The sequence below is a fragment of the Mustela erminea genome, chromosome 9 (assembly GCF_009829155.1).
Source record: "Mustela erminea isolate mMusErm1 chromosome 9, mMusErm1.Pri, whole genome shotgun sequence".
Lineage (NCBI taxonomy): Eukaryota > Metazoa > Chordata > Mammalia > Carnivora > Mustelidae > Mustela > Mustela erminea.
This window is the reverse complement of record NC_045622.1, coordinates 36,771,281-36,798,396: the sequence shown is the minus strand read 5'-3', so window position 1 is coordinate 36,798,396 and position 27,116 is coordinate 36,771,281. Positions and strand designations below refer to the sequence as shown.

At 37.4% G+C, this 27,116-nt stretch overlaps 1 protein-coding gene across 2 annotated transcripts in view; it reads right to left on the bottom strand.

Moving 5' to 3' along the window:
- The window catches only part of SESN3 (sestrin 3), a 74,611-nt gene extending 47,709 nt beyond the window's left edge, over positions 1-26,902 (bottom strand). Inside the window, exons 1-2 of one of the 2 annotated variants that reach the window (XM_032356431.1) lie at positions 26,473-26,901; positions 23,518-23,732 (exon numbers count right to left, since the gene is read on the bottom strand). Coding sequence is in view for 1 of the 2 variants with exons in the window: in XM_032356430.1 (XP_032212321.1) it covers positions 26,473-26,550 (78 nt within the window). In the remaining variant the exon portion in view is untranslated. Of the gene's footprint in view, positions 1-23,517; positions 23,733-26,472 lie in introns of both variants that reach the window. The other variant, XM_032356430.1, reaches the window with a different exon arrangement.
- Between the last annotated feature and the right edge of the window lie 214 nt (positions 26,903-27,116).

The window sequence follows — 27,116 nt, the reverse complement described above, 5'->3', positions numbered from 1 at the left end:
CCAGAAGTTTTCTTTCTAAAAGTTTATTTGAAAGGTCTTGGGCTAAGTACTGGGAGTACGAAGATAAAGTGTAAGTGCTGACCTCAAGCAAACATCATGTAAATAAATATGGATGTACAATTACAATAGACATTAGGAGCTATAAGGGAGATGACCAAAACAGAAATACCTAACTCTGCCTGCAAGGGGATGGATCAAAAGAGCCTTCTGATGGGACAGATCTCTAGAAAGGCATGGAAATGTGTCACGCCATCTAGAAAACAGATGGGTGTATATGCATACAACATTCCAGGTAAAAAGAACAGAATATGCAAAGTCATGACATGTTTAGGGAATTATATACTGTTCTACCTGATCCCTGAACCTCTCTCAGGGAATAAGCCTAGAGAGATAGGCAAGAGTCGTATCATGAATGCCAGACCAAAGAGACTGGACTTCATATGAACAGACAATATTAAACAGATTATATTTATCTTTTAAGAAAATATTTCTGACATCAAAGAGATGTGGGGTTGTCTGGAGAATGTTAACACCTGTTAGACGGCTCCTATAATTTCTAGGAGAGAGAAGATATGGGTTCACTGAACAGTGTGGATTAAAAGGCATTCTGTTGAGAGCTATTTAGGAGACAGAATAAACAGTACGGAGGGGCTGACTGGATAGGAGGGGGAAGGAGTGAGAGAAGTCTAGGTTTCCTGTCAAGTGCCTGGATGGATGAATAATGGTGGTACCAAGTGATAGAAAAGAAATCAAGAGAAGGGGCAGCTCAGATTTCGGATGACTCTAATAATCTATTGATATAATTGTATAAGGCGGGAATATAGAAGGATATAAGTTTCAGGGAGAGAAGACTGGCAAGAGTCAAGTGTTTGATTATTTTCATCTGCATTTAAGGACTCAAACTTCCTGTTAGGCTGAACACTCTAACATTTAATGGCAACTTCTCACCACCTGTTCACAAAGTCTCTGTCAGTGACTAATATGTGTCCCACCTCCACCACCATCCCATTATTATACACATTGTATCTCCAGCTACGCAGTGGGAAGGGGAGGGAAGATGGTAGAAAGAGGGTGAAGTTTTTAATATTCTGGCCCTTATCTAGCTTTCCAGTGCTAGTTTTCCAAGTGGTCCTACCATGAACACCTGGCTTCAACTACCCTGATCTGCTGACTCCCAAACCCTCCTTTGCATATTTCTGTACCTTTGTTCCTTTGTCCTCGAACCTCCACCTGGGGAATGCCACGTCCCTTCTTCACCATATTTATCACGGTGTTACTAACTTCTCTCCACAGACCCAACTCAGTTCCTACATTCTCTATACTGAATCATTCAACAGCAAGTTTGTACCTTCTTCTGGTTTCTCACTTAAATGACACCTGATCTACCTTTACATAGCTTTGTCTTCTACTTCACTAATTTAATTCTAGAAGTAATTCCACCTTACTTGATCATAAATTCAGATCTGGTGCTCAGCAAATGTTGACTGACCCCATAACATCTCGATATATTACTGAGACGATTACACATTTAATGATGATATTAAGTAGCATCTTTTGGGGCAATGACCACCTTAAACAATTTTTTTAAAGATTTTATTCATTTCCCTCAGAGAGGAAGAACGAGTACACGCAGAAAGAGAGGCAAATGGAGAAGCAGATTCCCTAGCGAGCAGGGAGCCAGGCATGGGGCTCTAACTGGGGCTCAATCCCAGGACCCCAGGATCATGGCCCGAAACAAAGGCAGACACCCAACCGACTAAGCCATCCAGGCACCCCCTGCCTTAAACAATTATTGTCATCTTGGACTCAGGCTAGTCCTAAGACACACACTTAACACACACACACATACAATCACAACTGAATAGAATCATCCCACATCCAAACGTTTGGAATTTGTTTGGGCAACAAAATTCTCAGAGTGTAGTTCTGGTTGAAAGAGCTATAATTATGTTACAATTAAAATCCATGGAAGGTATCTTCTAATTATCAAAAAGACTATCTTTAATTTGTTATTGTTCTGATATCTCCTCCCATTTTCCAGATTAACTTCTATATAGATGCTATTCACACACCTTTCTCTTCTTTATCATTCTGTGTAACTAATTTAACTTATGTTAACTAAGGACAGCCTCTTTTTCAGGCCTCAGTGTGAGTATACTAATCCCTAGTTTTTTAATCAACTCAGAGATGAGAGGGGCTCTTGGGTGGGTCAATTGGTTAAGTGTCTGCCTTTGCGAAGCTCAGGTCATGATCCCAGGATCCTGGGATGGAGCCCCTGCTTCTCTCTCCCTCTGCCTCTCCCCCAGCTTGTGCTCTCTCTCTCTCAAATAAACAGAAACAAGACCTCAGGGGAAAAAAAAAAAAAGATGCGCATTCATATGATGTAAGCTTTACTAATTTTTTTTAGCATTAAAAAGACATCAAATGGGAACCAGAGCAATTCTAAGTTAAAAACACACATTCAGATCAACCAACCAACCAACAAATCAGTTTGCACAAACTGGATTCTTCATTTAAAAAAAAAAATATATATATATATTTACTTATTTGAGAAAGAGGGGGAGAGAGGGGCAGAGGGAAAGGGAGAAGCAGGCTCCCTGATGCGCAAGGAGCCTGATGTGGGGCTCAATCCCAGGACCCTGGGATCATGACCTGAGCTGAAGGTAGACACTCAACTGACTGAGCCACCCAGGTGCCCCTGAATTCTTCATTGTTAAACAGCTTGTGTAATAGCACTTTTAAGACTATAAAAAGTAGAAAAGCTGCCTAAAGGATTTTACAAACTAGCTGGTGAAATTAGACATAAGCACCTCAAACAATGATAAACAGAACAGTGTGTAACTAAATGCTATCAGCAAGGTGATATGATGAAAAGGTACCAAAAACCTGCATTCTTCTTCAGCACTGAGAGAACCTGTTCAATTTCCAGGGCATCAATTTTCTCACTTGAAAAATGAAACAGATAATCTCTAAGGGCCTTTTTGTATTCCCATTCTCTGGTCATACAAAATGCTGTAAGCAACTCTAAAAAAAGTCTTCAGAAACAAATAACCAAAATACCTAAAAATTACCTTCTCATTATTCTTACTAGTTTAAAACAAATATTTTTTTAAATAACCATTTTACTTAATCTCTTAAAAAGCTGATAAACTCAGATTTTGAATTTTTGGTAAAATGTCATGAAACCAAGATTAGAAAATAAACCTTATTACAGATATAACTGACATATTTTTATAACAGAATGACTTTTACTTTAAATTTATTTAAAAACTTTTTCAATGTTCTACATTTTCTGTTCTGTATAAATGATCCAGTTGAGAAGAAATACCATACTCTAACAAAATTTTTAAATTAAATTAAAAAATCCACATCCTGTAAGGATTCATGTTGCTTTATAAGATTAAAAATCTCTATTATTGTAAACAATTTTTCCAAGTCCTCACAAAATGATGTATGGACTTGTTGTTTTCAGATATTTCTATCAAGAAATGTATTGTAGAATTTTATCTTCACCATTAAGGATTATTAGGCCTCTATATATTAGTGAGTCTTTATTGTCCATAATTTATTTTTTAGGGAGTTCATATAATCTTAACAGATCTTCAAATACAGCTATTTCTTCACTAGAATGCAATCTTCAAAAAAAACCCACATTTTTCTCTTCTAAAAGAAGAGTCATGTGACCATCAGTATGCCTAACACATATACAGCGATCAGAATTGATGGGATGGCCACTAAGACAGGATGCCTCCCTCATCTGGCTGGTTGGTGCTGCCTTTCGGCTGGAGTGCCATGCTTCTCTTCCACGTGGGCTGCTTTTGCTTCCTCCAATATGGCAGCTAGGTTCCAGAAAACCCCACAACTAACTGGCAAAGGTTGAAACTGCAGGTCTTCCCCATGAGTTTTTATTGATAATTCTTCAAAGCCTAACCTTACTTTCAAAAGCAAAAACTTTTAGTTTTCTTAGTTGCACCCCAGCCTACCTTTGTTCCAAGATGAGTGTATTAGAGTGGGAACAACCAGTTCATTAGGCACAATTACAAGTGGAACCAAGACCTACAAACTAAGTTCACAAACACAAAGTACCTTTCCAAACCAAAAGAACTTGATTCAGAGACTAATCAAATGGTGATTTTATATTATGATCAAGAGTAGAAGTGACCTTAGCGATGTTAAGTCACTCTTACCCATTATGTAAATAAAGTTACTGTTAGTAAGTCTGAATAGATATGTGATTACTTAAGCAGAATTTAGTTGGCAAGTATTTGTAAATACTTTTAACATACCAAAACAGACTTCTGCATTTCAGGAGTCAATAGTTTCTTTTGTATTTTATAAATGCTATTATTTGATTTCTTAGTGAAACTAATTAAATTTTCAAGTAAGGATGCTATATGAAACCTTAATTTAACTGCTAAGCACTGAAATAACATTTATTTCTGTAGTGGCAAAACACAAAATACAGATTTGTAAGTTCTGCATGGCAATATTCTACAATGTTATAAGGCTATGGTGTCCTTCTCCACAAAAGCTAACAAACTTTTTTCCCCAGAAAATGTTTTTTTGTAATTTAGAAAACAAGATGATCACGTTTTTCCTATTACAAAAAGATAGACACATGTTTCAAAATACACATTTCCCTTGAGAAAAGAGAAGTAATATAGCAGGATCATATAGCGGGGATCTCAACCTTACGAGATTGTTACAAGGATCGAATAAAATAAGGTACGAAGAATAAGCCTAGTACTGTGTCAGGAATATAGTAGGCCCCAAATGAAAAGCAGCCTTATATTCAAATTTCAGGTAGAATTTCTGACAAGATTTACTAATTTTCCTACATTCTGGATTATGTTTCCCTGAGACCTTCATTAAAAACCAAAGTAACTTATTGTTAGTACTATAACCCCCTCTACACCCACTTTTGAGTTACAGAGCAGTGGAAAGAGGATGATGTGAAATCCAATGGAAGGTCTCACACCAGAGGAGGATGGGCGGAGCTCCTAACACTGGTGCGCTGAGGTAGAGGGCAGATGTTTGAGGTACGTGTGTGTTGGGGGGGGCTGTTATTCCTAGGTAGCTCAGGTCAGATGGGTGCACTTTAATGAATTTACCTCATGTTTCTCACAGATGAAATTGCACAAAGTAAATGCAGAATTCACCATTATGCCCAAATCATTCCCTTCCATATCAACTGGAACAAATTTGCCTAAGAGCTACACCAGAATGGATAGAATTTTGCATTCTAACACTATATCACTTAAACACAGCTCTTTTTAAGACAGAAAGGAAGACTAAAGACATTTTTTATTATTATCCCACTATGCCAGACTCAAGACTCGGAATACATGCAAATTAAATTTTTTCATGGGCAAAAAGTTAACTTAGGCAAGATGAAGGGAGAGAAACTCAAGTATGGAAAATCTGCTTTCAATCATTTCATATAGTTTATTATAAATAATACTCTATAAATAAATATTTGTCTTCCTTATATCAAAGATCTGGCCCTATTTAAAAAAAATGGAATTAATTTAGGCAATTTATACTTAGATTTGCATTATTTGAAAGCCAGATTCACGAAAAAGATAACCAATTTTATCAAGAAAACTGAGATGCGCTGATATCATTAGAGTAAAAAAATAGGATATATTTCTCAGATAATAATCAATTACTTCCTGGTGCGTACACAAAGTCCGTTAGTTAAACAGTAGTGATAAATCAAGTCTGCAAGTTCTAAAGTTGTAATCAAGCAAACCAGCAAAATTCCTATCAACCAAAAGACATTTTATATATTTATTAAATATATAACTTACAGAAACACTAGCCTTTAGAAATGGAGACCAGTAGACCATTCCTTCTATACTAGGTGGAATAAAGTCCAAATTATCAACTATTCTGTTTCAAACACTCTTAGAAGAGGAAAAACAAAAACTATCACCTCTCTTGGTTGAGAACTATGTCTCACAACTCTCACTCAAGAAATGCAAATGTATCTCATTATATTAGAGTTTACAGACTTATAAAAGGAAAGGAAATAAAATCATCAGGGCACTTCGATGAAAACGCAGCAATTAGTAATAAAAACACTGGGTCAGTTCATTTCTATGTACTTTTCCATTCTTTTTGGGTACTGAGAATTTCTATCTAGTTTGAGGGAAAGAAAACATATAAGAAAATCCTTGAAGGTACAGTGGTCATAGTTTTAAGCAAGTTACTTTGTGTACCTGATATCCTCATCCATGAAATGAGGATGATAATAATAACACCTACCTCAAAGGGTAGAATGGTGCAAAGCCTGAAATTAAGGCTCAACATTATAAGCTGCCTTGACATCTGATAAAATAAGTAGGATCTCAAATAACCTAACTATAAATTCCGATTCTCACACTGTTTACATGGGTAAGGTCCCCAGACCAAACAACCCTCCTTACCACATGGATCAGGTACAATTATGGCTTTTCCCCAACCAGCAAGTTTCAATTCCCCACAAGTCCATGGAATTATTCAAACAAGCCAATCACAGAGTCCCACAGGAACCAAGGGGGTATCGCAACCTCTTGATATGACAAAGCCTCCCACCCACAGTCCTTAGTTTTTCACTCCTGAGTGCAACCTCCATGCAGCCCTGCAGGGTGTGCAGTGTTTTCTTTCCCTGGGTTGTGAGTGGGTAGAACAAACTGCTGATCTCATCTGTCCAGTGCTGGGTGTTGTGTGTCTGGACGTCCTATGACCCAAAGTTGGGGATCTCTCCCTCACCAATGGGGTAAGTAAGAAGCCATTAAAACAAGTCGTGACAATAATTATATGAGTGAATATCTGTAGACTTCTTAGAACAGTGTCACATTATCAGCTACATATCTGCTATTATTAGAATTAGTCAATATTGAGTTCACAAAGCACAATGTAATTAGTCAAAATGTTTAAACATCACCTAAGAAGTTAAAGGAAAGATTTATAGGATAGACTGAATTTATAAACTATTCACTGGCTCACAGTAGTCCCTTAATTCAAAATTCTGCTCATCAAATGTCTCAGACAATTAAAAATGGAAAACAGAATTGGAAAATATAGCCACTTAAGTGAGGAACACTCACTAACACAGTAACTAGTTATACTCTTTAATGAGTAGATGATCATTTTCAAGAATTCAAATTTAGACTGAAAAAATTCTTAAAAATACAGTCACCAAGACCACATCACTCTTTGAAAATTAAAAAGGTATTTAATACTTAACTAGTCTTTTCCACACACTGTATTTACAACTGACATTTTATTCATGCCTTCATAACTGTTATTAAAGTAACAATTGATGAATATCTGTAAAAAGCCAAAATAATATGTTTTCCATTTTCACCTCCTTTCAAAGCTATTTAGAAAATGTATTTCTCTCCAACCACATAGTAACTGAAACCTAGGTCATAGTCTGTATGCCCTTTTATTCTTCAAAAATGCAGGAATACAAATATAAATTAAATAACTGTAAATTAAATTACATTGTTTCAGGGGCACCTGGGTGGCTCAGTCAGCTAAGCCTCTGGCTTTGACTTCGGTTCTCATGATCTCAGGGTCCCCAGATGGAGCCCTGAGTCTGGCTCTTGCTCAGTGGGGAGTTTGCTCAAGATTCTCTCTCTCTCCCCCTCTTGCCCTCCCCCTGCTGTCACAAGCCGTCTCGCTCTTGCTCTCAAACAAATAAATCATAAAAAATAAATTATTTCATACGGCAACCATCTTTCCTTGTCCTTAGGTCTTAATGAGTAACACCTCCAGATTAACATATAATAGTCAAATTAAATATTTGAGAAATCTTTGGAATTTGTACAAGAAGTCTTATCTACCATATAGTCTAAAAGTAGAGCAATACAATAGCAGCTATCTTTTGAATTCAAATTTAAAAAGAAAAAAAAATAAATTTCTGTTTAAATACTAGTAAGTACAACAGGCTCCTATAGAGAAATCTTGGAATGATGCATATGATAACAGAACAGAAACTGCTATTCAGATAGCTACAATACCTTCATTCATTTCCAGATTGTATACACCGATGTCTATACGTTTCAGTCCTTATGAACCATCTGCACACACAGTATTATTCCCTGGGCAATTTACCACAGCTACTATGGATATCTATTATATCTATGAGCTTTTGTTTTTGTCTCAATGGGCCTTTAATTTATCATCTCACTTGGATTTGCTCTCTGCACTGAAATTATTTGTTCTACTTATTTCAAAATAGTGATAGTTCTTAAAATTTTTATGAAATATACATTTATTGTGGAAACAAAAGACAATAACAGGATGTAAATGATAAAAATAATTTCCAGTAATCAATCCCATCACCCAGGAATTGACATTACTAATTTGAGCCCACACTTCTTTTTTAAGTAATTATTTTAGAGAGAGAGAGAGAAAGAGAGCGGGTGTGAGTGGAGTCAGAGAGGGAGAGAATCTCAAGCCAATTCCCTGCTGAGCATGGAGCCCAATGTGGGACTTGATCTCAGGACTCCGAGATCATGACCTGAACTGAAATCAAGAGTCAGATGCCTGACTGGAAGAGATTATGCTGAGTGAAATAAGTCAAGCAGAGAGAGTCAATTATCATATGGTTTCACTTATTTGTGGAGCATAACAAATAGCATGGAGGACATGGGGACTTAGAGTGGAGAAGGGAGTTGGGGGAAATTGGAAGGGGAGGTGAACCATGAGAGACTATGGACTCTGAAAAACAATCTGAGGGTTTTGAAGGGACGGGGGGTGGGAGGTTGGGGTACCAGGTGGTGGGTATTATAGAGGGCACGGATTGCATGGAGCACAGGGTGTGGTGCAAAAATAATGAATACTGTTATGCTGGAAAAAAAAATAAATAAATATTTCTCAAAAAAAAAAAAAAAAAAAAAAAGAGTCAGATGCCCAACTGACTAAGCCACCCAGGCACCCCTGGAGTCCACGTTCTAGTTTCTTTACCTTTTTAAGAATGAAAATGGTACGAAGTCATATGATGTCAAAAGATATCCTTTAAAAAAATAAATCCAGCCTTTTCTACTCAATAACCTATTACGGACAATACATTCACTATTCACTTCAAAGCACAAATATAATCCCAAGAGCAGTCCAGTATACTACTGCATTTAGGTCACATATCTGTTCAGTTGATTCCCTTATTAAGAGTAACCTCAGATCAGGAAGCATTTACTGATGATACTTTAAAAAGTAAGAGATCATTCATCTGGAAATGAAGCCTTACTGAGATAAGGCTTAGTTGAGAAGGAAATACATACAGAAAAAAGATTACAGATGATAATGTGGTTTTATTCTTTAGCTCCTACTAAACAGCACTCTCACAGACCTTTATGGAAGGCAAGGTGGCCCGACAGTGAGAACCAAAGTTTTGCCTCTTAAGTAGGTATGGATGCAAGAGGGAACAAGGAAGGCGGGCAGGTTGCCAGTGGAGTCTCCTAAGTGATCTGTAGACACAAAATTATAGGAAGCAGTTGGGGGAAAAAATAGGCACGAAGTGTTGCTTTTATTTTTAATCTTGTCACTGCTTCCAGTGTTCCCCGGAGAATTCTATTTAAATATAATCAAGAATGACCCATAATTTAGTATTTTTATTCTTTATGAGAATAAAATTACAACTAGAGCTAAGCAACCCTTATTTTCCTCAGGCAGGGGCCCCCATCCTAAACTTGTATCTGAGTTGCTCAAATTTTCCATTAATCTGAAGATAATAATTATTGCTCCTTAATTAAAGGAAGGATTGTTGTATTGCATTTTGAAATGCTCAGATGAAAAGTGCTATGTAAAAAAAAAAAAACCATGTTATGCTAGCTTCATCAGACAGGCAATAACTGACAGGAAATATTCTCATACCTTCCTTTTGCTGCACTGCTATTTTAGACCATGAAAATGCCTTTCTAAATTTCCTTTTTTATGAGTCTCAAAGTCAAAAGCTGACTGCCCATTGCCATGGAGACAGTTCTATTTAAGGTACTATATTAGTCCTTTCCTCGCAGAAGGATAGAAAAGTGGTCAATAGAAAAGCATCACTCTCCATGGGTTAGAATTAAGTAATTACATATGGTTCTGGGGGCAGCAAACACATAAATAGAAATTTAGGAGTAGGGGGCAATTTAATACAGTTTGTTATTTTTCTTGAGAAAGGTCAACACAGGTTAGATTTTACCACTAAGCTAGAGACAATAAGAGAAAAACTCCCATTACCTCAAAATTATATGCAACCAAATAAGAAGATAAAATTATTTCTATTTACTATCCTAGAGAGAACTACAACTGGCCGAAGCAATTTTTCCCTTCAAAGAGCAACCTTTTACCCTTTGGATTTATAGAAAGCCCACGTATAAGAGATATTCCGTAAGTTTCCTTTGTGTTAATTTTCAGACTTCCTGATTTGGCTTTCTGATATCCCATCTGTAATTGAAGAGTAAGCAACCAGTTTATAGGTAAAGAGGAATATCCATAATTTACAGGTATGTTTAAATTTGTCTAAGGGACTCAAAACAAAACAAACAAACAAACAAACAAACAAAACAATCAAAAACTTCAAATCTTTCAATACTAAACCTGTCTTTAGGACAAATATTATCACTTCTCTTTCTGTTTCAGAAAAAAAAAAGGTCCAAAATTATAATCTTCTGTGAAATAAAAATAATTTAAGATGGTGAGACCCATCCAAGTCTATCAATGTTGGTACTAAAACACTATATTTATATAAATAAGCAATTTCCAAAGATATTTTCATTTGAGTTCAGTCATAAAACAGCTTCTAAAACCCAACTCTTTTTTTCCCTTAAGCTAAAGTTCAGAATCCAGCAACAATAAAATAAGACATTATATTTCTTAGGGTGAGCATGTTGTACCAGATGGTCTCAAATCTGTATTTTTTTAAACAGGCAAAGAAATCTTTCTGATTCTAGAGCTGATACTCTTTATTATCCATAAAAAGTAGGGATTTCATACTGACTTAATTTGAAACAATTTCCTCTTCTTACCCCATTTCTCAAACAATCGATAAAGCATACTGGAAATAAAATGAACCCATACAATTTTGATTTGTAGAAGCATTTGGTTAATAACTGTAGACCAGTGGTTCTCGACCCTTAAGGACCCATCAGGATCTCCTGGAGGGGTTTTTACAATACAAATGGGCAGGCCTCACCTCCAAAATTTCCAATTCAGCAGAGCTGGGTCAGGGCCCCAAATAGTGCATTTCTAACAAACTCCCAGGTGATGCTGATGTTCCTGGTTCCAGGACCACACTTCAAGAACCATTGTCCTGGACATTAAATAGGCTTATTAGCTTACAGAATTATTATTCTGTTAATATATCACTTTCATATTTCCCCAAAGGAACCATTTTAAATAAAACAACAGCTTTGGTCTCAGGGGTAGGTCTGGGGGAGGACAGTCAATCTTAGCAATTTGGAAAGGATATCCATTCAATCAAAACCAAGTTAATTCCTAACACTTGTTATCCAGTGGTTAGGCAGCTGCTGGGGTTACAATGACATTCAGGAAAACAAACCCTTGACCAACAAAAGAAGGTTGCATCTCCTGTGGATTCAACTGGCCTTGAAAAGCAACTATCTACTATAAACTTGTGCGGAGAAACTTAGTAATTGAATGTAAATTTTTTCTTAGAAATAACTGTAAACCAATTATGCATTTACATATGATCCAGAAAACGTATGTATCAACATTTCTGGGAGTTCAATCTAGCTTTCCCACTGACTTACATTTTCATTTTAGACACCCCTTATCAATCAATCTAGAATTGATCTACAACTGACAGCACATTGCATTTTGGTTTTCAAGTGCTCTATAGCTCTGTCAAATAGTTGATTATCCATAAACACTAACATTAAAATGACTATAAAGATAGAATAAAAAAAGTATCCTTTTATAATAACAATATACTCCTCTACTATTTTATGGGTATGAAATGTATACCTGTCACTGACAAAGTAATGAGCTAGCTAGAAGTACCGGTAGACAAACTACTTCATTCTCATGACATCAGAGTACCTTTGATAAATGGTAACACTGTGGTTTATTAAAAGCTAAAATTGTTAAAATGTACAGGCAGGGTAAGTTCAGACTTTAGTGGCATTCTAAAGCAAAAGCTGTAACACCTGATAGCATACTGATAGTAGGATTCTGAGTGAGTTTCTTACTCAGTTTTTTAAAAAATTCAACTGTTTCTATAAATATCTGAAGTTAGATGGAGTTATCATCAAGGCACTCATTAATGATCAATTCTTTCCATTTGCCACTGTGACAAACATTGTCTCTGCAATCACTTTAATAAAGACCATTAGTAAAGGAAACAAAAGAAAAAAACACATAGATGTACTTACCTTTAAAAGCTTACCAACAATTAAAAGTAAATTATTTTCCATGAATAGCTGCTTTTACATCATAGGATTTGTTTTAGAAACCGAAGTGCATCAGTCCTAAAATTTATGTGGAACCACAAAAGATCCAGAACAGCCAAAGCAATCTTGAGGAAAAGAGTAAAGATCACACTCCCTGATTTTATCTATTAAAAAGCTCTGGTAATCAAGATAGTATAGTATTGGCATAAAACAGATATGTAGATCGATGGAACAGAATAGAGAGCCCAGAAATAAACCCAAGCATATACTGTCAATTACTTTACAACAGAGGAGGCAAGAACATACAGTGGGGAAGGACAATCTCTTCTAAAATTGGTGCTGGGAAAACTGGACAGCCACACAAAAAAGAAGGAAATTGGGCCACTATCCTAATCCATACACAAAAACTGACTCAAAATGGATGAAAGGCTTGAATATAAAACGAGAAGCCATGTAACTCCTAGAAGAAAACAATGGTGTTAAGCTCTTTGACATCATTCTTGTTTTTTTTTTTTTTAATCTGACTCCAAAGGCAAAGACAACAAGAGCAAAAATAAACAAATGGGACTACATCAAACTAAAAAGCTTCTGCACAGCAAAGGAAACCAAAATAAACAGGCAACCCACTGAATGGGAGAAAATATTTGCAAATCATGTATCTGAAGAGAGGTTAATACTCAAAGTATATAAAAAACTGATACAGTAACAAAAACCTCCAAACAACCCAATTTAAAAAATGAGCAGGGATCTAAATAGACATTTTCCCAAAGACATCCAGATGGTCCATAGGTACATGAAGAGATGCTCAATGCCACGCATCACCAGGGAAATGCAAATAAATCAAAACCACAATGCGATATCACCTCACACCTGTCAGAATAGCTATCATTAAAAGGACAAGAGAAGGGAGCCCTTGTATATTGGTGGTGGGAATGTAGATTGATACAGCTACTATAGAGGACAGTATGGAGGCTCCTCAAAAAAATTGAAAGTAGAACTGTCATATGACCCAGCAATTCCACATCTGGGTGTTTATCTTAAGAGAACAATAAGCCTAACACCCAAAAATGTATCTGCATCTCTAGTTCACGAAAGCATTATTTACAATAGCCAAGACAAGGACATAACCTAAATGCCCATCGGTGAATGAATGGACAAAGATGATGTCATACACACACACACACACACACACACAATGGAATACCACTCAGCCACGAAAAAGACTGAAAGCTTGTCCTTTGCAACAAGGAGAGACCTTGAGGGTATTATGCCATGTGAAATTAGTCAGACAGAGGAAGACAAATACTGTATGGTTTCAGTTACCTCTTGGAAATCTAAAAAAATAAATGAACACACAAAAAATCAAACTCATACAGAGACTAGATGGGTGGAGAGGAGAGATACAGGGGAGAAGACAGTGGAGGGGTGGGCAAAGTTGGTGATGGGGATAAAGCAGCACAAATTGCCAGCTATAAAATAAATAAGTAGTGGGGATGGACTATACAGCATGGTGACTGTACTACTGGCAGCACAATGGAACGTTGCTAAGAAAGTAAATCTTCAAAGTGCTCATCACAAGGAAAAAACAAGGTCATAACTTTGTGTGGTGTCAGGCGGTAACTAGACTTACTGTGGTGATCATTTGGCAAGGTATACAAATGTCTAAGCATTATGCTGTACACCTGAAACTAATATAATGTATATCAATTATGCTTTAAAAATAAAACTAAGAACACCAGATTAGTGATTACTTCATAACATAAGAGAGAACTAGATAAGCATAATCATACATATCAGTACTTGGGTTATATAAATTTAATTCTCCCATATAGAATCATAACAAGAGTTGGTCAAAAGAACTCCCTACCAGATATAGTATGAAGCACACAATATTAAAATGCATAGCTTGTCTGTCAATCTTCACTTCAGTGAAAATTCTGATTCAGGATCTGAATCTTGCACTCGGTACTGGCTTTGTCATTGCTCTAGACATCATTTGAAGACCACGGAAGACATCATATACTGATACTTTTACAAGGGTGCAACCCTGGTAAATGGTGCCATTTTATATTCACTGACTAAATACTCGGTGTGAAATTTTAAAACTCTTCGTCTTAAAAAGTATCCTGAATAATTAACGATTTTCCATTTTTGAATTATTGACAGGCATCACTTCTGCTCACCAGGGGAGGGGTTTTTTTCCACTGAATTACCCTCTCCTCGCACATACTGCCCATCCCAGCACTCGGGTACTACCCTTGTCAGCTCTGGAGTATGTGTTTGTCTCACTTACCGTATGACACAGTTCTTGAATGCCACTATGTTAATGTTGGTGGAGAAATTAAGACAATGAATTCAACACTTTAAAATTCACTATAGAAAAAGTATGATGCGTGTCGCGTTGCCCATCTGTAGTCATAAGAAACGTCTAGGGAACTATCCTATATTCTACTCACTCAAGAGCTCAAAGACACTATGGATGACAGAGCTCTGAAATGTTAACATGGGGATTCTGACCAGCACAAAGAACACATTTAGAATCTTAAGCAGCCAGTTTTGCACTATGGTCTCTCAAATCAAATCATTCGTTAGTTAGGTTTTGCAAAATTCTTGAAATGTAATTGTAATTAAAATGTAAGACTGTGGAATATATAATGGTACTCCTACTAAAACCACAACAAGGTGTGATACGGAGTTACTGCAAAAGAGCTTTAAAAAAAAGGGGGAGGGGACTCTGTGTTTATGTGTTTAATGGCCTGACAAATGTGCTTTCAAGGATATTTAGTATTTACAGATTTTTTGTAATTTTACTTTGGATAGATTCAAATTATGTTATCTAACCAGGTACTAAAGACAAGTCATTCTAATTAGATGTTTTTGCAGATTTGCTGTTTATTCATAGTCAGCTTTGGATTCATTTTGCACACTAATGAAAACACAGTTCGAACGATATAGGAATTTTTCTTTTTTTAGGGAGGTAATATACTGTCTATATGTTAGTAATGAGCAGGCACAATCCAGAAAAGTCAGCTAATCTAGGCCTCTGATGCCCACTTCCTTGCACGTCCCCTACACCAAGAGGTCAGCTAGCTAGACTGCTGGCTACATACAGCCTGCCATCTCTTTTTTTACTGCCTGGGTTTTATATTTTTAAATTATTGGAAAAAAAAAACCCCAAGAGCATATTCATGACATGGGAAAATAATATAAAATTACAACTGCAGTGTCCATAAACAAAGTTTTATCAGAATAAAAGCCACATCCATTCCTAAGTATTGCTTTATGCAAGAGACATACTTTATGAAAGAGACACATAAAGAGACATTCCTTTATGAAAGAGATATAGTATTTAGTGCCCTTAAGAATGAGGGGAAATATGTGTTTAGGCAAATAAAAATGTAAAAACAATTCTTTTTTGATAAAAATATATACAATCCCATTTTATGCTTATTCTCTATGAGTTGTCTATGGCTGGTTTTGCCATCCAAGGACAGAGTTGTTGTTGCACAGAAACCACCTAGGCTTCACTTTAGGCTTCACCTAAAATATTCACTATCTAGTCCTCTGCAGAAGAAATTTGCCAAACACTATTTATACCATCTGTCAAATGAGGGGCATAATTGTGAAGCTCTCTTTCGGAGATCCAGATGTAGGCTGTATCGTCACCCAGCTTCTACCAAGAACGCTGATGTCCTCACTGTCTGTGTTTTCAGCACTTAACAGGTAGGAGCATCTGAGGTTTGCTGAATGAATATATAAAAGAATGACAGATATTCATATAATATGTGAGTGGTTTATAAATGTCAACAGCTTTTACATTTCTTGCCTGTTTAAAAGTATGAAGGACATGAAGGAGTAGTAACATCGAGATACAGAATAAGTGTAAAATGGCAATGTATGTATTTTTACAGAAAAAAAGAACTGTTTTCACATTCATATTTGCCTAAACATATATTTTCCCCCATTTTTAAGGGCACTAAATACTAAGTAGGTCTCTTGCATAAAAGAACACTTATGAATTCATACTGTCTTGGGTATTCAACAATACACTTTGCCTAAAGAATATTAAAACTTAGACCTTGTGGTTACCTTAATAGCTACCCAATATAAAACAATAGCTTACAAGATTATTAATTATATAGGTCATGCTCTATTAAAAAATAAAAGTACAACACAAATAGATATTCTGCACCCCCCCCCAAGAATTCACTAATTTCAGCTAATATATTATACAAAAAGGTTTATAGAAAAGAATTTGAATATTATTTGGGATTTAGTGCTGAGATACCTTTAGCTTAGGTGATTTTTGTTTTAATCCCCTTTTGGTGGAGTAAATTTGCTTGGTGTGTTTTCCTTTATTAATTTATACCAAAAAAATTAAGATATACAAGCTAAATCCCTAATCTCATATAAAGAAGGAAACTTCCTGAGGGGTTAAATTTTTTTTTTCCATTTGTATTACCTTAAAGACAAAATGTAAAGTAAAAAAATATCCCACCCAGCTTAAAATGAACTGTGCTTGGGCCAGAGCCAGAGGAAGAAAGTATAAAGCATGCAAGGATAAGCCAGCTTGATGTTGGGCCCTTGGTTATCCCAACACCTCACCATTACCCAATATTTATCCCCTTCTTCGTTTCAACTGTTACTTGAATACTGGGTAGAACTGCATCCATGGAATTTTCCTGTTAGACACAATAACCAAACATAGTCTCAGAGGGAACATATGACAAAATATTTTTGGTCAAAATCATTTACCCTTTTTACTGTTAAGCATTTAAGTTAGGAAAGCCCTCCAGTGAAGCAGTTACTTAGATTTTGGAATGCAATTTCCCCTGGAGACAATGTTATACCTAGTGGTTAGGTTTCCAAGCTAATGAGTAAAGGCGTGTTGATAGAACTATAATATTAATAGTAACTAACTAGATATCTTACTGTGTTTCTATGGAGAGACTCTCAAGAGTTCTAATTTACAAATAGCAGGACCACATCTTCCCACAAACTCCTCCCCCCAACATAAACCCTTTGTAACAATGGTAACTCCTCTGTAAGTCTTCTGTAGATGTCACATACAAAAGGTAGGTAAGGGGAGGCCAGTGGCTGGACACCAGTCCCAGGATCTGGGATTCCTTCTAGCATCATTTTTTCCTTACCACAGAAAGCCAATATGGAATATGGTGGAAATGAGCATTTATGTTACATCTTCCTAAATAACTCTTTTTTACTGCAAAATGTCACTAAAAATTGAGAACATTTCTTTAGAGGTCCTACTCCAGAAACAAAACACTCAAAATGTTTCTAGACAATGTCTTTTGTAAGATCTATGTCAGCAGTATTGAATGCATCAGTGTTGCTGAACTAATGAATGACTGATTGGCAAAAGAAATGTCAATGTTTGCTGGAAAGTTAGGAAAAATCCATCCTGGGATTAGGAAGAATGATCAAATAATTAACAGACCTAGGTAACCGAGCTAACTAGACAGGCCAAAACTTTCTATGAGAATCTCAATTTGTTTGTCAATCTATTTAGTCTTTTAAAGAAATTTGCATTTCTAATATAAAAATAAAGTAGAAAATATCTGAATTTGAAATCCCTATTAATCTCTTGATGAAACAAGTCCTAGTAAGTTTTGTTAATTTCACATTTTGTAAAACTTGTTCCATAAAGAAAACGTGTGAATTAAGGAAATTCAGTGTTTGTATCTGTATAAGGAGATAGACCTGGTTTCAAATCCTGAGTCTACCACCTATTGGTACTATGACCTTAAACAAGTAATTAAAGCTCTCTGAGCCCTAACTCTTCAACCATAAAATGTAATAATTCTTTATCGAATCATCATGATGATTAAATGTGATACATATGCAGGGCTTATATAGTTAAGTTTATGGCACACAGGAGGTATTCAAAAGAAGCCAGTGGGTCGCCTGGGTGGCTCAGTCAGTTGGGCATGTGGGGTGGAGCCCTGTATCTGGCTCCCTGTTGAGCAGGGAGTATGCTTCTCCTTCTCCCTTTGCTTGCTGCTCCCCCTGCTTGTGCTCCCTCTCTCTGTCAAATAAAACCTTAAAAAAAAAAAAAAAAAAGCTAGTATCATTACTGTCATTATAAAATGCACTTCAAGACTAAGGGTTATGATCGCAGGTAATTACAATAATCTTTCACAGAATCCAGCTTTAGTTAGCCAGGAGGTTAATTTCAGCCTTCTCAATATTCAGCCTATATCTATAATTGGAAAGAGAAATTCCATTTCTTCAAGCAACTAGTTTCATCTTTGCGAGAGAGGGAGATGTAAAAATAAAATATGTACCTAGGAATGAGAACATATACCTACCTCCACTACAAGTAGTTGTTAATTAGTAGAAAAAATAAGTCTCACTCAAATGTATATTTTACACTTTAAGAAATCTCTGGTGCAAGAAATAACATGGCCCTAAATCAGCCATTTTTATACTTGTTCACCCTTATTCATGTATGATACGTTTAATACATTCTTTATGAAATCTAAGGTTAAATGCCCATTACTCCTTATTGGAAGCTTTGAGCAACAAAATGCAAGGTTATTCCAAACCACCATGAAACATCCCATAATATTCATGTGTCCCTCCGGGCGCAGTCAATATCCTGGCCCATAGACCAAAAAGTGACTCACTTCTGGGTGGATCTAAAAAAGTAAAGGCTAACTAAGGGGCAGTCCAGGCCCAGGAAGAGTTGTCTGGTTCAGTTACCAAGGGAGTGCTTGCTGGCCAAGGGGATCACAGCTGGCTTGGGAGATTTCCAAAATAAAGGGCTTGGGGGAAGTGGAAGAGGGAAAGGCTTCCCTGGAATAATATGTGAAAAGAACCTTAGAAAGGGGGCCTACAGCGAATCTTGGGAGTTTGAAGGTAGGTCCTTAGTACCCCAAAACTGCCATCCCTTACGAACCTAGCACATTCCAGGAGGTAGAGTATATGTCCATAACAAAGCAATGGCTATTTTACATTTCTGAAAAAGACCAATAGCTAAGGCCATTGTCCTGACCCTCTTAGTGAACTGACATTCCAGCCCCCTATCTGAACTCCCTCCAAAACATAGCTTATTTCACTGAAACATTCCCATGGTCATGAAGATGGTAAAGTCATCTTTGCCACTGAACTCAAGTGTTCTTTCTTCGTAGAGAACAAAATATGACTGTAAAGACCAGACATATCAGACAAATATCAAACCTATTCCGGAAAATGAGAAAAGTTCTCATTTTATCAGATTATATTATGTTCAATATAAGCATACTGCCAACGTTTATAAGAGCAACAGATCTTTAAATGAGAATTCTAATTTTGCTAAAAATAAACTTTGTTAACTAGATCCCAAATATGAAGAAACCTAGTAGGGGAAAGATATATGCAAATAATTGTTAATTACAGTTTAATGTGGTAAGTATGATAAATGCAGTATATTTGGGCAGAACAGCAGTCCTGAGGAGCTAGAAGGAAAGCGGTTTAAAGATCAGGAAACACTTTGGAGATGTCACAAGCTCTGAAGATTTTTGAAAGACAAATCGGAATTCTACATGTTAACTGTAGACTTAGATGGTATAGGATATATATTTTTAAGTAGTTTATACCTCATCTACTTATGCACTTAAGGTAACTGTGTGGGAACATCACCAATCATTTTGGTTTTGCCATGTATTTACTGTATATGGGTGAATCCCATCTCCTCCCCCATCCCTGCCCCCCACCACAGTGGTATCGTAGGGATAGTCTAGATACTGGTAGTCATTTACAGGTCTCACTAGATCTAATCAAATAAATAGAGCCTTATGCCCATGCCTTCAAGACCACACTGAATGGCAGGTGGCTGTCTGTTGTAGCTTGTGTGGACAGAGTAACCTGCACCCCCTACACACAAAATAGAAAACGCCCTACCTTTGAGGATTGCAGTATTTAGGGACTCCCACATTCAGAGCTGTCCTAATTCCTATCTACAGTGGTGGTTTTCTTTTTCTTTATTCTAGCAATGCTTGTTATCAGCAGTCTACAGTAATACTTCTCTGATTCTTTCTTGTCTCTTCTTCTTCTGTTGCTTCTCCCACATGTCTCAACTTTCAAGAAAAAAGGCTAACCTGGCTACTCTGAACCCTTCCTTTTCAGCCAAGAGTCAACTGATTAGAACACAATGGACATAATCTTTGGATCTGACCATTCTTCATTGCCGAGTACTTAGAATATTCTCTCAGAGCCAGAGACGTTTGTCCCCCTCCCTGGTTTTTACCAGGTAAGGGGATGCTCACGAAAAGTAAAGATCATTTCTAGTTAGCCTTACCCTTACTGTGAGAGTGGAGAAGCTTCTACGATGTCACTGAAAAGGTGCTAGGCAGCCTCTGCAAGTGATCCTCACACAGAATAGAGGTGACTGGGTTGGCCTCATCTACATTTTCTGTGAGCGGTACCTGCCTTTTGTTTTCCCCATAGATTCCTGAGAATTACATTTATATGCACCATACATGTATATGAGCTCTGGCTCAACAGTTCTCAAATGTTCTGGTCTTGGAACTCCTTCACACTCTTAAAAATTTCAGAGGGAACCAAAGAGATTTTGTTTGTGTATGGGTTGTAACTGTCAATATTTACTGTATTAGGAATTTAAACTGAGAAAATGTTAAATGTTAATTCACTTAAAATAATAAATCCATTACATGTTAACATAAGGCACATATTTTTAGGAAAATAACTTTATTTTCCAAAACAAAAAAATAGTGAGCAGGGTGACATTTATGGCTTGCAGATCTCTTTAGTATCTGTTTAATAGAAGACAGCTGAATTTTATATCTGATTCTGTATTCAATCTGTTGCAATGTTTTGATTGAAGTATGAGAGGAAAATCTGGCCTCACACACACATTAAGAAGTCGGGAAATGAAGGAGTTAACTGTGAATATGCTTCTTTGATAGCACACCAAAACTCCACAAGCTGAGTTTCCTAATAGTCCCTTACAACGTGGAATCTGAAACCCTATCAGGAAACTGAACCTTCTCTATCCTATTAAAATCTATTTGCCTAGCTTGCACTTCCAATGGATCTTTTACCCATGTAGGCTTTTGATAAACATATGCTCAAAAATGAGCATTTTTACTCATTGAAGAACCACTGACGACATTCACTGCCACAAAGAAAAAGAATGGCCACGTGGAGTGTTTGGGGGATCTAGAGCCGTTAACAGACGCTGAAGATATTCCCTGGTAGCTTCAATACTTCAGGGGACCATAAGAATATTGTTTTATTACAGAAGTGGTTCTAAGAATTAAATGGACTCTTTTACTAGTTGTAGCATAGAGGTCACAGCACTTAAATTTTCTGTGAGAAGCAACTGAGATAATGTGAAAGCACTCTAAAAATAGTGAATGAAAGTCTAGACAAAACCTGAGTTATTACCCAATACTTTCAAAAAAGAAAAATGGGGCAGAGATGGGGAGAAGAGACTGACACCTTTCCTCCCGTAACTCTTTTCCTAAATTAGAACTATTCTTTGCTTTACCCTAAATATCTTCAAATTTTATTAAATATAGTCATCTTTGACTTTTTAGTCCTTTCAAACTACTAATTTTCCTCATCTGCCGAAGTGTTGAAAAGGCGATTTCATTTTATCTAATTATTGAAAAAATAAAAGCAATGCACTGGATTAGTACATAAGAGGGGGAGGAGTAGGTATAAATAGAAATATGCAAATCAAAAACCAGTATGTTGATCATTCTTACCAAAGCATAGTATCTTTACCTCTCATTTACAGACATTATAGTTAAAAAGGACAGAAAAGTGAAGACTAACCAAATTACTCACTATGTACTGAAATATATTGCTGTAACTCACAAAGAACTACAGTGACCTGGAAAAATAAATCGGCTCATATGTTTCTTATATTTGTAAGTTACACTTCATGGTTTACAAAGCACTTTAACACATTCTCTCTCTTGAGCTATGCAGCAACCTTTAAGTCAAACAGAAATTATCTACATTTTACAGAAAAAAATTTGTCTTCAAGGAAATTAACTAATTTGCCCCAAATTAAAAGACCTGCCAGAGATGTACCAAACTACAAGATCTATGAGAGACCATGAGCACATCTAGTGGCTTCCCCCATCACTACATTAGAAGGTATGTTTTGGCAGTTCCCAGGGGGTGGGAAGGTGGGAGAAGTAACAGAATCCCTTTTACAAATGAAATTTCAATTGGATCTGAACTATGCAACATATAAATATACAAAACAATGATTTTAATGTGTTTTAGTTATGAAGTAACAATTACTGTTAACAAGAAGTTTGTTAACAAATAAAACTCTAACAGCAGAAATATAACATGAGTAGATACATGTAGGAAGGATTTTTTTTAACCATCTTTCTTACCAATAGCATATTAACAAAAAGATTCAAATACATGTATAAGCATAGCAGAACAAGCTTTAATTCACAGCCTGCACATAATAATCTTGTAACAAAAGATAACTTTTAAAACAATTTGTTAAAATTTGGTAAAACATATTTTGGTGTAGCTGTATTTTTAAGTTATGACTTAAGAATAAGTGTATTTGTATTTAAAAAGGCATTTTAGGGCTTCCTAAAAAGCAGCTTGAAAACCATTGTATAATGGTTTGCTATCATATATTCACTGCTTCATCTCTACCTAGTTAAGATAACTAAGATAAAATAAGTAAAAAGATAAATTAGTAAAAAACTGATTTTGACAATCAAAATATATATATATAAGAAACCTAATTAACCAAGAGTACAGCTACAAAAATCAGCCAAAGCAATTACATTCTACATTCTACTGAATGAACCTTATAAAATTGCTATTAACTGACAATTTTAATTATAAAAGTGAGGTTCATATGGTTCAATTTAGTATTTCCCATTTTATTTTTGGAGTCCTTTCGCTTAAAAACCACCAAAAAGTTGCCAAAATAATTGATTATAGAAACAAAGTGGAAAAATGCAATACCCAACAAAAATCTATCTCTAGAACTACCTAAACACATAAAGAATTTTTAAATGTTAAAGTGCAGTTTTATTCACTTTACTGGTACTAGCAGCTCCATACTCAAAAACATTGTAATATGCCCCCTTTCATTCATCAGAAGATTAGTGGACTGACAGTTACCTACCTTAATGCAGTTTGGTACTCCACTTTGAAATTTATCCAGTTGTCACCAGAATTTCTTCAAGAAACATGTATTTTACTTCAGAATTCATTAACTTTCCCAAGTAAGTGGAAGCATTTCCTTTTTTATTAAAAACTTTATTGAATTATTTCATTGATAACAGAACTTAGAAAGAGTTATAGATGTGAGGATAGTTTGTTGTTCCTTCATTTGTTTCCCTGTATGGGAAATATATTCTTTTTACTAACCTAGGCTACCAAATTAGGCATATTCAATATTTTAAGAAGTCTTTCTACTTTGGAAGACACTGAATCAAAACTGTAAAAGCACTTCTAATAATGAATGTGACTCTCATACAATATATAACTCAATTTTCGGACATTGTTTAAACCAAGTTATTTCACTGAAGGTGAATCCAGTTCCTTTTGAAGTCCCCTCCCTCCAAATTCAACACATTGCAACAAATTAAGCTACTTAAAGAAAAAAGCTTCATGCCACATAAAAGGTGACTCTTTCCCCATCATTAATGAGGATTATAACAGCAAAGAGTAATTCACACTGGGTGTGCATGAGTTTCATTCTTCATTATGAACTGAACTAAAATTCAAAATGCTATGACTCACTTGGTTATTACTGAACACTTTATTAAGTGGAAAACAAGATAAATTCAAAGAATCACACTTTTAGAGTTATAGATGAATTTTAAAGTTATATAGTTTCTATCAAAAAGAAAATCATCTTTATTAGAAATAAACTCTTACATGCTATTTTTAGAATGATGAATTTAAAATGCTAAACACTTGGTATCTTTTAAGAGCACTTAAGAATAGCACTCTTTAAAAGCTACAAATATTGCCAAGTCATGTCATAACTGGCTCAAACAATCCCATTTCCATCTAAAGTTATTTCATGCTACTGCATGAATCAATATTAAATACCTTGGAGTTACTAAAAGCTGGAATATTGGCAGAGGTACATAGCAATTACAAAATATGAAAATGGTGAATATCCATTTTCCATATACCTCTTTCTTTTAAGAATGACTAGAAATGAGGATGTTCTTTCTAGGCAAATAGAAATAAGTTTCTTAAAAGCTAAGAGAAAGATATAAAGAATGCCAGCAAAGAGTGATGGATCCATAGCCATGGTTCTCTTTAAAGAAAAACTAGATTTTGAAGTGTAATATCACCTCCAAACATTTTTATTAGCCTACCAAATTGCCAGAGCCATTAAAAAAAAAAAGTCAAAGTCAATATAGTCCTTTTGTTCCTTATTCAGTTAAAACAAAACAAAACAACTAGCTGTTATTTTAACCAGGCCTGAGTTTAATCAGATGTGTCTCAACCAACAATTTTTTCATGTTAAAAACATAACTTACCACTTTTGAAGTCAGGAAATAATAATAATAATTTTTTTTTAAAAAGCTAGTTTCATATGACATCTGACCCTGAAGTGAAAGAGTTAACATTCAACTAAGCTGATCTGCACTTCTGATCCATTACATTTCTCACAAGCTGCCCTACAATGAGCTGAGCAAGTATCAACTGTAATTTGATCCCAGAGTTTATGGAAAAAAATAACTGCACATACGCAACATGCACATTTAATAAAAATCTGTTTCAAGAGAAACATATCCAATAAACACAATTTAAGGCATATTTAACCGTTCGATTAACTTCAAATCTGCAATCCTTTTGCTTTCTTCATGCTCTCAAAATAGTGGGGGGAAAAAGCAGCAGCCCTACTGCAGGGAAAAGAAGCTTGAAAAACAACTTTGATTGGCACTTGGCCTGACCCACAGAGGAAGAAAAACAGTTTTTGGACAAAGAGCGCAAATATTTGAGCTTGCTTACTTACATGCTTTCTTTCTATTTTTAATATATAAATAACAGTCCCAATTGCACTGTATTTGGAGAAACTGACTAAAAACGGTGCCGTATTCGTCTTAGTCTTTCAGTCCCGATGCATTTGCACAGCTCAGCAATTTTAATTCATTTGTACTGGACAAACAGAAGCACCTCAACTACTGTTTCCGCTTAATGAAATGTAAAAATACAGTTTGGAGAAAAAGAAAGTGATTATTATATTACCCAGTGGAGGCCGTTCAAGTCTGATTAAAAGCTTTTCTCGGTCTAAAGCGACATCTTCTCATTCCCCTCCCCCACCCCTTAACGGAGTGATTAAGCCAAGTAAGCTAAACAATTCTGGAGTAAACTTTCTATCAGACACTCAGGGAAGCAATGAGCTGATTTGTACGCCTGATTTTTCTGGACCTACACGGGGCGGGGGCGGGGGGGGGCGACTGCTGAGGAGTGATAACCCGCGTCCACCTCGGTCTCCTCCTCCCCCAAACCCAGACGAACTGTAAGGTCGAATAGCATTTCCCATGGGCATAAAGTTCAAGCTGCTTTACCAGTTCCTTTTAAGACTGAACTACAGACACAGGACTGCCGTCAGGAGAATGCAAAAAGGCGTGTTAAGGGAGAGCGCCCAAGGAAGGCAGAAACGACCGAATAAACAAAAACCACCCCCGCCAAGAGTTGGCCACACAGCAAAGAGGGAGCCAGGTTCCTCAAGACCAGACCAGGCTGTTCAGACTCCGCACCGACCTCCATCCACAGCACCCGGAGGAGGATCGCTCCCTCTCTCCGCCCGAGCAGCAGGCCGGAGGTGGCAAGGCAGGGAGGTGAGCCGAGAAACAGAATACTGGCAGCAAAAAGAAAATCGGTGGGAAAAAAATCCCCAACCCCTCGGGACTAGCATCTGTCCCGGCGGAGATAAAACGCAGCAGTGCAAACCTCCACCCTCAACCCACGCCCCCTTCTTCGGTCCCGGCGTGGGGAAGGTGCCCGGGGATCCCTCTGAGCCTCGCCCCAACAGTGCGCCCCGGGGCCGAGCAGCCCGAGCCTGGCGGCGGGAAGCGCCCCTCTCGGGCTGGACCCCAGGCCGAGCCCGTACCTTCCGCAGCACTTTCCGGCAGTTGGTACAGAGCAGGTAGTTGGCGGCGGCCGACGGGCTGCTGCCGCCCCGGTTCATCGTGGCTGTGGGCGCCGAAGGCGAAGACGGACGGCGGGGCCGGGGCCGGGTATCACTGCGGCCGCCCGCGCCGCTGCGGGGTCGGACCGTCCCCCTGCCGCCGGCTGCGCTTCAGCCTCAGCCTCCGCCGGGCAGAATGTCGGGATGGCAGGCGACGGCCCGAGAACGAGCGGCGCTGCCCGAGGCGACCACCGCGGCGGCTGCCGAAGCGCCGGCGGAGACGGCGGCGGCGGCTCCTCACCGGCCCGTTGTTCCTCCCGCCCCCATCCTCCAGACCCCCGCCCCCGCCAGGCTAGGACGAGCAGCCGCCACCGCTGCCGCCGCCTCCGCCGCCGCCGCAGCGCCTCAGTGCGGCCCCGCCCCCGCCTCCCCACCACCTTCACCACCTCCACGCTCCGGTACCGCCCCCTCCCGCCATTCGGACAGCCCCGGCCACGCCCCTGGGCCTCTAGCCCGCAGCCAATGAGCAACCAGAGCCCGGTTGGGAGCCGCGCCGGCCAATCACAGAGGCCGAGGAAGCCTTGAATCTCCGGGCAAGTTAAGTTTATCTCCGAGGCTCGGAACTG